Genomic DNA, 13,203 nt, shown 5'->3' with positions numbered 1-13,203 from the left:
AGTGCCAGAGCGGCAGTAAAAATGATAATATTCTCTCGTCCCTTTTCAGGAACTTTGCAACGGAAAGATCCTTGTAGATAAATATCAATTACAGGTTGCCGGTGATGGTTGTCTTGTTTCGGAGGTTTAAGATGTGACGATATGATGGTGTCTTTGTGCTCGAAACCCGAACAGCATCGGCGTGATCCAACTTCTGTGGTTTTGATGTACTTAATTTAGTGTCACCAAACCGAATGGTTGAGTATTCCGAATAACGGAGACAAATTGGAATAATAATTCTTCATTTAATACATCAAGCACTTATGTGTTACGAAACGACATGTATTGTTTGCCTGTCCGGCCCGGCGAAGCACAGTAATGGAGAATGGAGGTTTTATCGCCTGGAAAGATTGATGTTTTTACGTAAAATAAAATGAAGAAATCCATTACAATATATAATCGAATTACTTTTCTTGTGTCATATGGATAATCACATTTAGTTAATTACACATTTTCCTACAAAACTTGAAATTTTGGGTAAATTTTTGATAAAAATTAACAGCCCAAAAGGTAACAAAATCAGAGTCGATATTGTCCGATTAGATGAAACTTTGGACACGTTAAAAGTTTGGCAAACCATCATTATTGCACTCATCTTTGTTACTTGAAAATCGTTGAGGAAATTAGTTGAGCGCTCTAAAACGACGGGTAGATAATGTCAGAGACATATCTGGATGAAACCAAAGATTTTCAATTTATAACGCAAAATATCTGTATATACTCGTGTTCAACTGCTGTTGACACGAAACCCTCCTCCACTTCAGTCATCCAAGAATATTCAGTTATCTTTTGGGTAGCGTCAAAAAATGTTCAGTAAATGGTTGTATCTGAGGCATATAGCAATGTATGCCATATATTGAAAATAAGAGGGTATAATAAAACGAAAATAATTATAATCTGCTTAGTTTTGACCATTTGAATTTGAGATTCAAAATTGACAATTAGAGTCTTTCTTGATAATTGATTCTATTCAATTTCAATTAGCCAATTATGATGAATTCAAAGTTACTTGAAAGCTCAATTTTAGATACAAACAACCTAAAGATTTAAACCTGAAAAAATGAAACTGTTTTTATTTTATGATAATAATTTTTGAGAAACGTACAAACTTATTAATTTTATAAACAGTTAATCGATCCAAGAGAAGATTTTATTTATTTTAACGAAAAATGTTGTACCATTCTTCAAAACCGTTGTTAATATCCGGAAAGTGTCGTAAATAATATGGCAACAATACGAGGAAGAAAACTTGTGAAACAGTCCGCATAAAATATTTAGTTACTTACATTGATTTTCGCTTTGGCATATTAGGAATATACGGAATGGATACGCAACAAAATTCCGAAATTTTGTTCATATTGTAACTTGATGTTATTAACTCATGAATGAACATTGTCATAGTTACAACGCGTGTAACCATCAGACGCTTTGAAGCAAATAATAATTAAACTGAAACTGGCGGTCAACCAAATTCTACTAGAGTTCCTATTCAAACAATACATGTAAAATCGCAGCTAAGCTTACCTTGAGTTTATCTTTGATACTATATGACATTGCATCTAATTGTACTGTATATGTGAGCCTGTGAAACTCATTTATACTACTAAACCGAGGAGACCGCTTTTAGATAAATTTCAGAATTTAATTTTGAATCTTTTGAAGCGTTTAATTCCTGGTGGGACAACAACTTGTTCAGTCATATTGTCACGTTTGTTCGTATGAGAATGGAGATTTAAGTATGCAAACCGATCCGTTGACAAATTAAAACATTTTTAAGATTACAATATTGAAGCTTCGGAATCATTTAAATTAGGAAAATCCATTAACAAGTAATCGAAAAACAAGCGCTGCTAATTAGATCCGAAAAATCTATTTTTTGTTGCATAAATATCTGTTTATTAATCTTATTTTTGTGTATTACATCAACATTTTACAGTACAAGTGTTTTGACCCTTTGGACTTTTATCTTTGTTGTTCATACGATTCGTTATTAATAATAGGTGTTTTAGTTACTCTTGTTTTACATACAAATGTTTAATCATAATATTTATTTTAATTATTAATAAAACATCTACCTACTTATAATTATCCCTAACCTAATACGTACAAATTTTGAATTATTTATATTTCAGAGATTGAGCACCTCTCTTCAAATTTCGTGCAGTATTGTTCGAATTTTTGTTCTAGTATATCCAGGGAGGCCATCTCATGTACTTCACTAGTCCTTGTCCAAGGGGGTAGATTTAGAATCATCTTTAAGATCTTACTTTGAATGCGCTGAAGCCTAAGTTTGTGTGTTCGTGCACAACCCCGCCAAACAGGGACTGCGTATTCAATTGTGGGGTAGATGATTTGTTTATAGACAGCCATCTGATTCTTCAGGCACAGTTTATAAGTTCTACAAATCAGCGGATACAGAGACCTAATGAGTATGCTGCATTTTTGAACGATTTTGTCAACATGTGACCTGAATATCAGATGTCTGTCAAAGGTGAGTCCTAGATAGATAACTTCGTCGGACCATTGGATGACCTCATCACCGAATCGAATTCGGCATTCGTCTGATGGAACAAGTTTTGGAGATCTTGAATGTGGAAACAAGATGACCTGAGTTTTTGCTGCATTGATCACAATTTTCCAGCTTGTAAAATATTCAGTTAGAGCGTCCAGACCTGTCTGTAGTTTATTCTTCAGAGCATTAATGACACGTCCTTTGTAAAGAATGGCAGTATCATCAGCAAATTGTGACAGAACACCACCACCCGGAAGAGGTGGGATGTCTGATGTAAAAATGTTGTATAGAATGGGACCTAGGATACTTCCTTGGGGTACACCAGCAGGAATAGTAAATCTTTCTGAAAATGCATTATTCAGAGAAACCTGGAATGCTCTATCTGCAAGATAATTTTTGATAATTTTAATAAGGTACATGGGAAAATTATACCTATGCAGTTTGAACACCAGGCCATCGTGCCACACATTATCGAATGCCTTTTCACTATCCAATATTGCCATGGCAGTCGTTTTGGACACTGATTTGTTTTGCTGGATGACGTTGTTAACCCTTGTGAGTTGGTGGATGGTGGATCTTCCTTTCCGGAACCCAAACTGTTCTTCCAGAAATATATCCTGTTCATCTGCGAAAGCAAGAATTCGCCTTTGTATTGACTTTTCAAACAGCTTGGATAGGGCAGAGAGTAAGCTGATGGGCCGATAGCTCTTAGAAAAGGAAGGATCTTTCCCCGGTTTCAAAACTGGGATAACTTTAGCTAACTTCCACATTGAAGGGAAGTAACCAAGCTCCCAGCACCTGTTAAAAAGTTTAGCTAAGAAGACAAATGAGCGAATACTCAAATGTTTCAGCTCAATGTTAAATGTGTTGTCGAAACCGGGGGCCTTAATATTTTTGGATTTTTTCACAAAAGCCATCAGCTCATTCGCAGTGACTCTACTTTACTCAGGAACCAAGCTGTCTGATTGGTCAACCTCAGCTACGCTATCAGCAACGGCTCTTTCATATGGACTAACAATGTTAAGTCCTAAATTGTGAGAACACACAAACTGCTGGCCTAGCGCATTTGCCTTCTCTACTGGTGTGATTAAAGGTATTCCTTCAGCTGCGTCCTGGGGTGGAAGCAAAGGAGGAATAGGCTTCGGTTCTTTCTTAAGCACCTTCGTTAAGGACCAGAAGGGCTTTGAATGTGGGAGAATTTCTCGAAGCTTTTGCTGGAAGTTCTTGTTGCGAAGCTCAGATATCCTTTCCTAGATTATCCTAGTTAAGTTGTTATAAGAAGTCTTCCTATCTAGGATGCCAGTTCGTTGATACTGCCTCCGGTAGATATTTCGAAGTCGGATGAGTTTCTTGGTGACACTGTCGATTTGAAGAGAGGAACTCGGCATATGTTGTACTGGAACCGTCCTATCACGAGCGACTGTGATTGAATGCTGGAAGGAAGATAGGGCTGCATCGATTTCCATCGGGGAATCAAGTGGCAAATCGATATTAATAAGTTGGTCGGCGATTTGTTGAAATTGGACCCAGTCGGTGCGATAATAGTTCCTCCGAGGACGAATAGGCACTGTTTCTGGTGAAGATCCCAACGTCAATATTACTGGAAAGTGGTCAGAAGAGAGCTCGTTGAAGACAACCGGAGAGCTGTCTATGGCGATGTTGCTGATGAATATATCCAAAATGGAATGAACTCCCGATCTGGAAAGTCGCGTTGGTTGATCCGGAGCGAAGATGTTGTATTGTCCAGCTTCGTAATCTTCGGCAAGTACGAATCCGTTTCGATTCTGTCTTTTGTTTCCCCACAGCTCATGCCGTGCGTTCAGGTCCCCAGCAATGATGAATTTGTTCTGTCGTCGAGTGAGCATAGCCAGATCTCTCTTCAATGATGCACACGTACCATTTAGAAGATTGGTTTGTTTGGGGCAGTACGCTGCAATGCTGATGATGGGTCCTATCGTCGTTGTAATCTCAATTCCGATGGCTTCTATGAGTTGCAATTTAAAGGCTGACAGAAGCCTGTGCTGAATGGATCGTTTAACGGCAATGGCAACTCCCCCTCCTCTGGTAGTTGTCCTGTCGAGCCTGTGAATCCTGAAATTAGAAATAAAAATAGAAATTTCTGGTTTAAGATGAGTTTCAGTTAAAATAGCAATATCGGCATTCTTCTCTTGAAGAAAGTCGGACAATTCAGCAGTTTTGCTCCTGAGTGAGCAAGCATTCCAATTTACTATAACCTACTCATTATATTGCATATTCGATTATGAATTTGCCTAAGGCGTTGATTTGATCTAACCGCGTTCTGCAGTTTCGTAGTCATTGTTTCAAAAATGACGATCAGTTGTTCAGCAGAGAATAAATCACCAGAGTCATCCTTTGCTTGTGGTTGATTATTGCCCCATCCAGGAGGGATTTTTGAGGAAGATTCTTTTTGTGATCCAGCGGCTGAATCTTTTGGATTGCTGCGAGGAAGTGGCGGCAAATTCGGAATATCCCTCTTCGGTGGGAGCCATGGGAAATTAATTTCATCCTTCTGTGGAACATTCTTGCGCGTTGATTGTTTACGGGACGCCTGATGTCGAATTTTTGTGAACTCAGCACGTTTGGGACACGATTTGCTAGTAGATGGATGGTCGCCATCACAGTTCACGCATTTTACTCGCGTCATCTAGTACGCAATCGTTGGTATTGTGTGGCTCGGCACTTTACCCGCACGGACTTTTCATGTGGCAATTCCTCGCTCCATGACCGTAGTTCAAACAGTTCGTGCACTGTGTGACATCCCGATGTACCGGTTTATACTTTTGCCATTCGATGATTATGTGAAATAACGATTTAATCGTTTTCAGTTGACTCATGGTGATGGAGCCCTTCTCCAGATGAATCAGGTACAGTTGATCTCTAAACTTTTTGTCCGTATTATGTCGCTTCATTTTGAATACCATCAAAGGCTTTAGTCCAGCCTCCGACAGTGCCTGCTTTAGTTCGACTTCCATCATGTCGGGTAGTCCTCGAAGTACAACCTTCATAGGTTTGTTGGCGGCAATATCGTGTGTGAAGTATTCCGCTTTTGTCTGCTTCAGATAACATTCCACTCCTTTGTAGTGGTTCAAAGCCGGAACAGTTATTTTGTAGCCTTCAGTACATAAACGGATTGTTGCCTGTAGTCCTTTGCTGATCAGTGTGTTGAAATCCGAGCGTAGAGTTGGTGGGAAGCCCTTCAGGTAGAAATGCGGCATTTTTTCCTTCTTCTGCAGTTCTTCTTCGACATCAACTGGCAGATCAGCGTATTGGTTGTTACTCAGCAAACGGTCGTTTACCTGTACATCACTTGGCTTCAGACTCTAAGCATCCTTTGGATCCTTCTCGGATCTATAGCGCGTTTTACCCATAGCTTGGGTAGGTAGACAACTGCGAATAAAAAATAAAACAAAATCGAAATTAGTCGTAGTAGGTTATTCGTCTATCCACATCGAGTGTTAGATGACGAATAAGCAAAGAAATACTGTGCAGCATATATTTATAGATTTCTCTTCATACTACGATGCGGTGTTTTTTATGCATGACGCAAAGCCTCCTATGTCGAACAAGAAGTTGACGTCATTTTGTAAAACAGGGATTGGTGGATGAAAACATAGGTCGATTCCAACCATTTTTTCAATAGTATGCTATTGAAATACTGAAACGACGTCGTCATATATGTTTAAGTTAAAAGTTTCCGAATCGATTGGTTGTTAAATTATAACAATCCATCCACAAATTACCGAGTTATTAACGTCCAAAATTATGACACAAAAAGGTTACGCGATTATTTTTGAAACTTTTAATTGACACCCGGCCCCATATAATGAAGAGTAAGGCATTTTTAATACTAAAAAATTTCTTCGTTGACCGTAGTGTTGCTCCTCTGTTACCCGTAGACCCGCATCATCCGCCTTTAGTTGTTTCGGTGCCAGTTGACTGTGTGAACAATTCACGGCACTTGGAGCCTATTCATGAATCTAGGAAGTTAAATTATCATAAAACTAATTTCACTGCTTTACTAGAACATTTGCGGAATGTTGATTGGACATATTTGCAAGGGATCGATAATATAAATGAAATGACAATGTTTTTCTGTGATGCGTTACTTCAATGGTTCAGCTCAAATTTACCATTCGTCAAACGGCTTATCAATCCTCCTTGATCCATAGTAAGGTTGCGTGAATTAAAACGGGTTCGCAATGTTTGGCAGCGTAAACATCGTCGCTTGCATAGCTCTGAAACACTACGAATGTTCAAAAGTTCTAGTGAAAACTATCGTAGGTTGAATACGGGGTTATACAAAGCCTACGTTATGCGGGTTCAAACTGATCTTCGCCGGAATCCCAAAATTTTTTGGAATTTCGTGAACTCCAAACGTGAATCTTCATCAGTTCCTTCATCTGTTTGCTACAATGGTGTTGTATCAAAATCAACATTGGAGTCTTGCGACTTGTTTGCAAAGTTCTTTGCTTCGGTATTTGCTGGAAATAGTGCCTCTGACATCGAAGCTAAGGTTGCATCGTTGGATGTTCCTGAGAACTTAGTGCACATGCCAAAATGCCACCATCAATATTACTCCTAAAATGGTTGTCGCAGCGGCAAAGAAATTGAAACGTTCATTCTAGATCGGACCAGATGGTATACCAGCAGCAGTCTACAGCCATTGTGCAACTGTTTTAGCCGTTCCTCTCTGCATGATATTCAACTGATCATTTGAGGAAGGAATCTTCCCGACTTTTTGGAAGCAGTCTTATATGTTTCCCGTATACAAAACCGGTGATCGTAACAATGTAAGGAACTACCGTGGTATAACGAATTTGTCTGCTGCTTCAAAACTCTTCGAAATAATAGTGAGCAATGAGTTGTTCTCTCGTACAAAACATTACATCTCAGTTGATCAACACGGATTTATGCCTGGTTGTTCGGTCAGCACTAATCTTCTGGATTTTACCTCGACCTGTATTTTGCGTTTGGAGGAAAGAGTACAAATTGATGCAGTATATACTGATCTTAAAGCGGCGTTCGACCGAATTGATCACCGAATTCTTTTGTGGAAGTTATCGCATCTGGGTGCAACACAAAAGTTCATTGACTGGCTTTTCTCTTACTTAAGTGGTAGTCTTACGAGTCAAGCTTGAGTCAGGTGTACCTCAAGGCAGCAACATGGGGCCATTTCTGTTCTCCCTGTTTTTTAATGACGCTATTTTGTTGCTCGATAGTGGCTGCAAATTAGTTTACGCCGACGATTTTGAAACTTTACCTTGAGGTACGCTCTATTGACGACTGCGTGCGTCTTCAAAAGCTTCTGGATGAATTCGTTGCCTGGTGTCGAAGGAACTGGCTTATCGTAAGCATAGCAAAATGTCAGGTCATAACATTCCACCGAATTTTGAATCCATTACTTTTTGACTATAAAATTGACGGAAAAACGCTTTATAGAGTTGATCGTGTTAATGACCTTGGTGTTATGTTGGATTCAAAACTCACTTTTAATTTACATCGTTTCACATTAATTACAAAAGCGACTCGACAATTAGGTTTTATTGCTAAAATCGGACGTGATTTCAAGGATCTACATTGCTTGAAGGCATTATACTGCACGCTAGTTCGGCCTATACTTGAAAATGCTAGCATAGTTTGGAGTCCGTATCAACTAGCTTGGAGTTTACGAATCGAACGTGTGCAGAAAAGATTTGTTCGATTCGCTCTAAGGAATTTTCCCTGGCAAAATCCGCTAGATCTTCCACCGTATCCCGATCGCTGCCGTCTGATTGGTTTGGACACATTGGAACGGCACAGAAAAATTCAGTAAGCAATTATTGTTGCAAAAATATTAAACGGCGATATTGATTCATCGAAGCTTTTATCTAGTCTTGATTTCCGTACATCGCAACGGTCGCTACGTTCTACTAGTTTACTTCATCCGAGATACCACCGAACGACATTTGGATTCTATGAACCGATAACAGCATGCATCAGAACATTTGGGACTGTTGAACATCTCTTCGATTTCGGCGAACCTACACATAAATTTGCGCAGAAAGTGTTACGATCCACTATTTTATAACTTGACTACATTATATTCATTAACACCTTTTATTGTCTGATGAATTAGAGAGAAAAAAAATGTTTTAAAGTTTTGATTAAATCTTATGACATGCGAAAACACCCTGTCTTTGAAATTTACTTATTTCTACTGATCGGATCAAATCCATTTTCTCATGTTATCTTCCTTGTTACAAAAATTTACAAAATAGTTATTCTGATTAAATTTATTTTGTTAATTAACTTATCATAATAATAATAATTCAATTGAAATAATACTGTTTCGCCGATTTTTCAACATAAAAACGAAGAGAATGGTTTCCGTTCACCCGTCCACTCTAACAGTTGGCTGAGTTGAAGGAAATACGTCGTAGAAGAAACTGTTTTCGTAACAAGTGCTGATATCAGTCCGCTCTTTTTAGTAATTAAAATAACAAAACTTCTCTGAGAAGTATCATAAAGTTGAATAGTTTGAATATCCTTTGCTGATCGGGTGGCATAAAACCGAGTCTTTCTAAATGTTGCTGTAGTTGAGTTAAAGGGGTTTGGAAATATTTTGATACAGGTTTAGTGCATATTAAAAAGCCATTTAACAAAATGATGATTTTCAAACGGTCATGAGGATTACTTGATGAAAAGTAATTTTTTTCCAAAAAAAAGTCCATAACGACCACATCCGAAGTCCAATATGGAATTTTCTTCAGACAAAAATTGATCTTCACTAACCAGCAGATTAACCATCTGAACTGAAAATTTCAGCAACATAACAATAGCAAATACACAACACAATGCGCATTTCCCGCGCATCATCGATTCTCCAGAAATTAGTTCTACATGGTTAAATTCTACCCAACTAAAGTGTGAATATGATGGTATAAGCTATTCAGCAACTCTCATGAATTATTTTTCTCCCAAATGATATGCATCCGAAGTGGTGACCAATGCAAAATAATTTTTTTGAGTAGTATCAGGTGTACAACTTTGCTTCCGCCTTTTTCCGAGAGGTGGCTGTACCGGATGAGGCTGGTCAAAATACATAGATTATAATGCCTTTAAAGTGAGTGTCTACAGTGCCTAACGAATTTTCATCGCCGTTTCAGTGACAGTTGTTATTGTTTCCGTATTATTCACGCTCAGAAATGTCTGTTTATGTGCCCAATTCTTGCCATTTGCGGGAAGTTTTACTTTTCTGTTACAATTCGAAAAAAATGCAGCGGAAGCGCATCGAATGCTCTCAGAAACTTACGGTGATGCTGCTCTGAGTAAAAGAACGTGTCGTGAGTGGTTTCAACGTTTTAAAAATGGTGATTTCGATGTCGAAGACAAACATGGTGATGGAAGAGAAAAAATCTTCAAAGATGAACAACTAGAAGCATTGCTTGATGAAGATTCGTGCCAAACCCAAGAAGAGCTTGCCGAATCGTTGGGAGTGAGTCAGCAAGCCATTTCAAAGCTTCAGAAAGAAGGAAACTGGGTGCTGTATGAGTTGAAACCGAGGGACATCGAGCGCCGTCTATTTGTATGTGAGTAACTGCTTCAAAGACAAAATCGTAAGGGGTTTTTACATCGAATCGTAATCGGTGATGAAAAGTGGGTTCGATACCATAATCCTAAACGCAGAACATAATGGGGAAAGCCCGGGCATGCTACTTCGTCGAAGGCAAAACCGAATATTCACGGCGCCATGGTTATGATTTGTATTTGGTGGGATCAGCTCGATGTAATTTACTACGAGCTCTTAAAACCGAGTTAGTCGCGCTCTAAAAGAAAAGCGGCCACAATATCAAGAGCGACATGACAAAGTCATCCTCCAACACGACAATGCTCGGCCTCACGTCGCAAAAGTGGTAAAAAAGTACCTGGAAATGCTGAAATGGGAAGTCTTGCCCCACCCGCCATATTCCCCAGATGTCGCCCCTTCTGACTTCCACCTATTCCGTTCGCTGGCACACGGCCTGGCAGATCAACATTTTCAATCCTTCGAAGAGTTGGAAAAATGGATTGATTCATGGATAGCGTCAGAAGAGGACTCCTTTTTTCAAGACGGGATCCGAAAATTATCAGAAAGATGGGATAAAGTTGTCGCTATTACTTTGAATAATACATCTGTAAGCACTCACAATAAAGCTTTTAATTTTGGATAAAAAACGGTGAAAGCAAAGTTGTACACCTGATAACTAGCAGGTTTGCTCACGATTCTCGTTTTCCATGATACATTTGATAATTAAAATCAGCTTTCCGTTCTCGTTCTAGATGATCTATATTCGGTAGATTCCGGCGTCGATAGTGGTTAGCATATTGAAAACAATACAGATTGCTCAATTAGTAATGATGAACAGCTGAACAACAACTAACGGACGGTTCCCAATGCTATGCTATTTTAGGTCTTTTGAATAACAAACCAATTCTCAAATTACATTTCCTGCACTTTTCCGGGACTGTTCGTTAGCTCCCAAGTTGCAATCCAGTTGCCTTCATTTCAACTGAACGGATCGAAATCGAATCTTCAACACATCCAACATCAGGCATGTTTCCATTAAAACGGAAACACCACTTTAGACAGGCAGCAGTGCATTAAGGATGCCTTTCCATTCCTAAATTTAATTTTGAATGAATTTGCCGGAAGAACGGTCCTATCAACGCAACCGAACGGTTGCTTTTATCTCCGGTTCTCTTTCTGTTGCCGTTCAAAAATTACGAGAAAACCCCCGGAACCCTTCATGTTCCACTTATCGTATAGCAGCTGATGTATCCTAGTTGAGGAATTCGAACGAGTCAGAGGAAGAAAAAAAAACAGTTCCAACTAGCGAACCCAAATGTGAGTTTTTTTTTCTTCCTCCAGTTGCTGCTTATGTCGCTTCGTTTGAATTGAGCAAAAAGTGCTAATCCTTGTCTATCCTTTGGGGTCTTCACACTGTAAAAGCCAATGCGTTTGAATTCTTCTTCTGAGTATGATACTTCTGTGAAGGTTTCTTCTCGGTTATCATAACACGTGTGCGATAAAGGGGTGGAATGGATAAACACCACTTGAATACTAATACCGGCACGAAATTGTCTTGTTTTTTGTTGTTCTCTGCGAACGAATCCGTGCGTGCCAAAAAAAAAAAAGTTGTGCAAAAAAAGGGTTGATTTGGGGCTTACCTTCAACTAGAAGCGGAACAACCCACAGCAAAATCCAAGGATCAAACCAACAGCGCATCCTTGATGCCCCTGTTTGTGCTATTTTGATGTTGCTCTTCAATTTTCCGTTGGTGATGATAATTCACACATAAGCTGGAACAGGCACACTATCAAAATCAAGTCACCATTCAATTTACTACGATTACTTATCACGCGCCTCCAAACAGGCGGCATGTGTACTAATCGGATTCATTGTAAGCACTTTCCCATGAGAGGCGAGTGAACGGGATTCCTGCAAGTGACAGCTAATTCTCACCTCCCAGCACACTTCATGGTTTTTGTTATTCCGTGCGAAGGATCGACTATTCTTATGATTTTGGCTACCACCACTTCCGGAAAAACCAACCAGCAAAATAAAGCTGATATGCGTAGTCTTGGGCGTGGTACTTTTCTTTATTCCCTACCCAGAAACGTTATTCCATAGACACTACCGACGACGACAACGACGACGACGACGACAACGACGACGATGACGACAACAGCAGCGGATAACAAATTGTCGGATTGTAGAGAAGGGCTGTGAAAGTGACAGAAGCAATGGCAACAACGACACCAACCAACGAAACGGATCGCGAAAGTTTTTTATTGAAATCACCCGATGTTATGCAGAATCCCCGTCTCAGCAAAGGGAAAACCGGCCGTCATACGCAAGGATTCGGTTACAACTAAGGATTCCAGAGTAAACCCAGCATCTGCGTGCTATTCGGAACACGAATCATTCGAGCGTTCGAAGCACACCGTCATCGTAGGAGAGCGAGTTGTGTCAATCCATCATCATCATCGCAATCACCATCACCATCATCATCATCAACTGCGCTATCGTAGCTGTTATCATCAACGTGTAGCAGAGAATCACTTTCTCTGGGAGCGACTTTCTCCTGCCAAAGAATCAAGCGGAGTGAAAGTTGCCTACTCGTATATGACTGTTTCCCGCAGCCTAGCGAGAGACCGGTCTCGGGCTTGCTCCATGGGCTCCGAACAGAGCCATCGTCGGAGAGGAATGCGGAAAGCCGATAGAACAGAAATGAAAAATCAGAAATGACGAAAATCTTCCTGAAACATGGTCCCATTGTGTGACAGTGCAACTTGCCTTATTGTCCTTCGCTCACCCCCCCCCCCCCCTCCAACACCACAACGGCGAAACCAACCGGAATCCTCCGGCTCACGACACCCTCGATGTGTGAGCCGTCTCGACAAAGCCTCATTTTGCTGCATTACTACGTTGTCTGATTTTTTTGACTATCAAATTGTGTTTTCCACTTTCACCCAATGGTTTATTCATGTAAAGTAGGTTGCCGTTTTGTATGCATATCAGCTGAGCCTCGACGATGAGCAGGGAGATCGTTGTCGCGCAATGTCGTATTTTTGGTAGCAATTATCGATTTTCTCTAGTTCATTTTAATAGA

General features: G+C 39.8%; 1 protein-coding gene across 2 annotated transcripts in view; it reads right to left on the bottom strand.

Moving 5' to 3' along the window:
• Nucleotides 1–12,451, bottom strand: part of LOC131425313 (uncharacterized) — a 138,863-nt gene extending 126,412 nt beyond the window's left edge. Inside the window, exons 1-2 of one of the 2 annotated variants that reach the window (XM_058587107.1) lie at nucleotides 11,944–12,451; nucleotides 11,759–11,890 (exon numbers count right to left, since the gene is read on the bottom strand). In XM_058587107.1, the coding sequence (XP_058443090.1) occupies nucleotides 11,759–11,816 (58 nt within the window). In that variant the 5' untranslated portion in view covers nucleotides 11,817–11,890; nucleotides 11,944–12,451. Of the gene's footprint in view, nucleotides 1–11,758 lie in introns of both variants that reach the window. The other variant, XM_058587105.1, reaches the window with a different exon arrangement.
• Nucleotides 12,452–13,203: the final 752 nt, after the last annotated feature.

Source organism: Malaya genurostris, chromosome 1 (assembly GCF_030247185.1).
Source record: "Malaya genurostris strain Urasoe2022 chromosome 1, Malgen_1.1, whole genome shotgun sequence".
Taxonomy (NCBI): Eukaryota; Metazoa; Arthropoda; class Insecta; order Diptera; family Culicidae; genus Malaya; species Malaya genurostris.
The sequence above is the reverse complement of the archived record's forward strand: the minus strand, read 5'-3'. Positions and strand labels throughout refer to the sequence as shown.